Here is a 5,000-nt window from a genome sequence, read left to right on the forward strand (position 1 = left end):
CTGTGGTCGCTGTGCCTCTCTCACAGCCATCCATCCATCCATCCATCCATCCAACCATCCCCCATGTGTCTGTTTCTTCATGTCATGGCTGTGGTCGCTGTGCCTCTCTCACAGTCATCCATCCATCCATCCATCCATCCATCCCCCATGTGTCTGTTTCTTCATGTCGTGGCTGTGGTCGGTGTGCCTCTCTCACAGCCATCCATCCATCCCCCATGTGTCTGTTTCTTCATGTCGTGGCTGTGGTCGCTGTGCCTCTCTCACATCCATCCAACCATCGCCCATGTGTCTGTTTCTTCATGTCGTGGCTGTGGTCGCTGTGCCTCTCTCACAGTCATCCATCCATCCATCCATCCAACCATCGCCCATGTGTCTGTTTCTTCATGTCGTGGCTGTGGTCGCTGTGCCTCTCTCACAGTCATCCATTCATCACCCATGTGTCTGTTTCTTCATGTCGTGGCTGTGGTCGCTGTGCCTCTCTCACAGTCATCCATCCATCCATCCATCCAACCATCGCCCATGTGTCTGTTTCTTCATGTCGTGGCTGTGGTCGCTGTGCCTCTCTCACAGTCATCCATCCATCCATCCATCCAACCATCGCCCATGTGTCTGTTTCTTCATGTCATGGCTGTGGTCGCTGTGCCTCTCTCACAGCCATCCATCCATCCCTCCCTCCAGCGGGCAGTCCCCCCCCCTCCACTCACTCGTTGCCCCAGTCCAGCCGGGCCGTGATGTGCTGCTTGACGTCCCTCATGCGGTCGTTCGTCAGATGGCCGACCAGCACCTGCCGCCGCAGGTCCAGGATCTCGTTCATCACGTGCCACAGCCGGTGGAACAGGTCACCCTCGTTCTTCTGTCGGGGCGGGGGAGATAGGGGGAGAGAGAGGGAGGGGGGTAGAGAGAGAGAGGGGGAGAGAGGGAGAAAGAGAGAGAGAGTTGTTAGAGAAACAAGGGTTGAACACAATTGGGACACAATTATAAATCAGATGCATGGATAGAAAGAGACAGAGGGGGCAGAGAGTGAGAGAAATACATATATCACCAGAGAAAAAGAGGGTTTAAGAAACCGACCGGGGAACAAAGATGGAGACCAAAAGAGAGAAGGTGGAGGGAGTGAAAGACAACAGAAGATGAAGGCAAAGGGAGAAGAGCATGAGAGCAAGGGGGAGAGGGTTCAAGATGGCACTCCAAGTCGTCATTAAGAGAGAGAGAGAGAGAGAGAGAGAGAGAGAGAGAGAGAGAGAGAGAGAGAGAGAGAGAGAGAGAGAGAGAGAGAGAGAGAGAGAGAGAGAGAGAGAGAGAGAGAGCAAGCGAGCGATTGAGAGAGAGAGAGAAAGAGAGAGACAGAAAGAGAGAGACAGAAATTTAAAGCAAATGGATTTGTGGCAAATTAGCTCCAGCGTCCTGCTGCACTTCGCCTCGCAATCTAGGCACTTTGATCCGGGAGCATTCATCAGCTCAATTGAATCAGCGGCGGCAGATAGCTTAATGGGCGGGCAAACACAAGCCAGGGGCCTAATGAGTGTGTGCGCGGCAGCTGGGAGCTGACCCGTGGGGCCCCACGAACCCCACTCAGACGAGAGACACGCAGAGGACCTGGACCCCGACACACAGATCCACTTCACTAGCAGATAATACACGAGTCGCTCAGCATCGATCGTGTCTGCGGACGCGTGTGTGTGTGTGTGTCTGTTGGGTGGTTGGGGGTGTAAGGATGTGTGTGGGTGTGTGGGTGTTTGTGTGTAAGGATGTGTGGGTGGGGGTGTAAGGATGTGTGTGTGGGTGTGTAAGGATGTGTGTGTGTGTGTGTGTGTGTGTGTGTGTGTGTGTGTGTGTAAGGATGTGTGTGTGTGTGTGTGTGTGTGTGTGTGTGTGTGTGTGTGTGTGTGTGTGTGTGTGTGTGTGTGTGTGTGTGTGTAAGGATGTGTGTGTGTGTGTGTAAGTGTGTGTGTGTGTAAGGATGTGTGTGTGTGTGTAAGTGTGTGTGTGTGTAAGGATGTGTGTGTGTGTGTGTGTGTGGGTATGTAAGGATGTGTGTGTGTGTTTGCGTTTGTGCGTGCGTGCGTGCATGCGTGCCTGCGTGCGTGCGTGCGTGTGTCGGCTCACCACATTAAGCTTTTTTTGTGTGTCTGCATTCGTGCAAGTGTGTGTTCATCAGTGCACATGTGAGTTTGTGGCTTGGGAATGTAAGGACGTACGTGTGTATGTGTGTGTGTAAGGATGTGTGTGTGTGTACACCAGCGTGCGTGTGTTCGTGCACGTGTGCACGTGTGTGTGTGTGTGTGTGTGTGTGTGTGTGTGTGTGTGTGTGTGTGTGTGTGTGTGTGTGTGTGTGTGTGTGTGTGTGTGTGTGTGTGTGTGTGTGTGTGTGTGTACATGTGTGTCGGCTCACCACATAGAGCTGCTTCCACATCGCCCCCCAGTCTCTGAGGGTCGAGGTCATCTCGGTGATGACGGAGTCCTCCGTTGGGATGACCGTCTCAAACTGCCTGCAGGGTCGAACACACACGGAGCAGAGACCTGCGTTACTCATCTCTCTCGCCCGTGTGTCGCATAGTCATGGTGATGATGCGGGTTCATAGACGGTTGTTCAAGTGTGAAACACATGGAGTAGGTTCTCACGGCCGGGCTTTGGAAATGCATTGAGGAGACCAACAATTGGAACCGAGAAAACGGAGACGGAGAGCGAGAGATCGCTGTAAAATACATAAATATATGTAAAACATGTGTCAAAGACTAAAAAAAACACCTTTACAACGAAATCGGTTTTTTTTTATGTTTATACACCTGATGGAGACAATCTTAAATGAACGCATGCATGTAGACTGAAATTATGAAAAGTAATCGATGTATGCCTCGCACGTTTGCACACATTTGTGTGAATGCGCAAAAACATGTAGGATTGAACGTTGTGTGACAGCAGCCTTCACTAAAGGGCCCACACACATGCGGAACGGCAGGATCCAGGCTGTCACAACACGATGAACAGCACATCATGGACATGAAGCCCATTGTGTTGCAGGCACACGGGCAGAGACAGAGAGTACAAGTTTACAGGGAAGCAGAAAGAAAATACAGATGAATACGTCTATTCCCATAAAGGAGGTACAGTGTGGCAATAGAATGGAGACAAAACACGGCGCGCACACACACACACACAAAAAATACACACACACTCCACATACACAGAAAGAGTGACACATAGATAATATAAATAGACTGGGCAAACCCACACAAACACACTCACAGAGTGAACGTTGCTCACCCTTTGTTCTTGATGTGGGCGCTCTTCAAGTGGATGTAGCTGCATGGGAAGATCCCCTTCAGAGGGAGAAGAAGAAGCCACACAGCGCTAATCAATAGCCTTCCCTCCCTGCGCTATCGGAAGCATTTAGCGCTAACAGCCCTTAGCAGCCACGATACCGGGAGAAGGCATGACGCTGCGTGATCAATACGCTGACCGTTTGTTACTTACAGTGCCGACTGGGGGAGGGAGAGAGAGAGAGAGAGCGAGAGAGCGAGAGAGAGAGAGAGAGAGAGAGAGAGAGAGAGAGAGAGAGAGAGAGAGAGAAAGAGAGAGAGAGAGAGAGAGAGAGAGAGAGAGAGAGAGAGAGAGAGGAGAGAGAGAGAGACAGAGCCAGAGCGAGAGAGAGAGAGAGAGAGAGAGAGAGAGAGAGCGAGAACTACACAATCGCCGGAAATATATTAAAGGGTCCCTTTTTTACCATCAGGTGTGAAGTTGGCTGTTCGGTTAAAAAAAGCCATTTAAAAAACACATCCTCTGGTGACATCACAAGTGGCAGCGTCCAATCCGTCATGAGATCGATAAAGAGATCAACTACCTGGTGAATTGAACCCCCTCGGAGACTGGGGTCCATCCATCCATCATGGACATGGATTGAACTTCACTCACCACAGTGAAGTTTATCGATTGCATTCGTATATACCTATATATATATACAGTCACACATTTTGGTGTACACATGCACACACCCAAACACATCTCTCACCTTGGTGTTGGGGTTCTTCAGGATGAATCCACGGTACCAGCCTGCAGTAACGAAAAGCACAGAAGACTCCTTCTTTAATGTCATGTCAGCGGCTAGGGTGTTCAACTGCCAACCTGGACGTAGGGTTAAATCCCCTACGTCCATAGCCTGCTCACAGACATCCTATGGAGAGGATCCCTGAATCCTCTACATGCTTCTCCATGGCATGCAGCTGAATTCACTGGAAAGCCATTGGATGAAAGCATCTTCGAAATGACTAATGACTAAATAAATTATGTTTTCCGTGCAACATCCGTTAACCTGGACCCAAGCGTATTTCCAACCACCCAGGCTCTTAGCATGAAAGACGTATACTCAAATTGAAATACACGAGTACGAGGAGGGGGTTTATCTGCAACCACACAGCTTAAAGCCGAAGCACGGGAGGAATATTCATCAGAAGGACTGAATATATTTCCGTTTACAAAAGGGGTAATAGGGTGGATGTCTTATGACATATTTGGTCCAGGGCCAGAGCTGGAGTAATTACCAACGATTATACTGTAAAGGAGATCATTTTTAAACCTCTGACCCGCGGTGAAATGGGTCTTTGGTCTTTTATTGTGTGTTATACATGAGTCATGGAGGGGGAGCTGAACCCGGTTCTTTGTTAGTGGTGGTGATGATCTACTACGTTCACCTATCAGCCAGCGATCCCGTGAGCTAATCCAAACTCATTTGCTTGGCTTACAACCAATTTAAGCAGCGGCATTTATCTCTTAAGTCTCGTGGCAGAAAGGCAGAGGAATTTTTATTGGGATGTAAACGGCGCAGATAATCATAATCTGTCATGGATTTATTTGATTTATTTCCAGTTTGCCAAAAGCGCGGGAGAAAGAGTTAAATATATTTGAATATTTTAAAACCTCTGGTCAGAAAAAAAACGTAGAGAATAGGAGAGCTTAATATGGCACATTCATTCCATAATATTAGGACAGTACGGACATACTG

At 49.2% G+C, this 5,000-nt stretch overlaps 1 protein-coding gene across 1 annotated transcript in view; it reads right to left on the minus strand.

The window, feature by feature from the left end:
* Positions 1-5,000, minus strand: part of dock4b (dedicator of cytokinesis 4b) — a 139,022-nt gene that overhangs the window by 96,829 nt on the left and 37,193 nt on the right. Inside the window, exons 3-6 of the mRNA XM_056578276.1 lie at positions 4,011-4,051; positions 3,266-3,321; positions 2,393-2,489; positions 705-853 (exon numbers count right to left, since the gene is read on the minus strand). Of these exons, the coding sequence (XP_056434251.1) occupies positions 705-853; positions 2,393-2,489; positions 3,266-3,321; positions 4,011-4,051 (343 nt within the window). The remainder of the gene's footprint in view (positions 1-704; positions 854-2,392; positions 2,490-3,265; positions 3,322-4,010; positions 4,052-5,000) is intronic.

Source organism: Gadus chalcogrammus, chromosome 19 (genome assembly GCF_026213295.1).
Source record: "Gadus chalcogrammus isolate NIFS_2021 chromosome 19, NIFS_Gcha_1.0, whole genome shotgun sequence".
NCBI lineage: Eukaryota > Metazoa > Chordata > Actinopteri > Gadiformes > Gadidae > Gadus > Gadus chalcogrammus.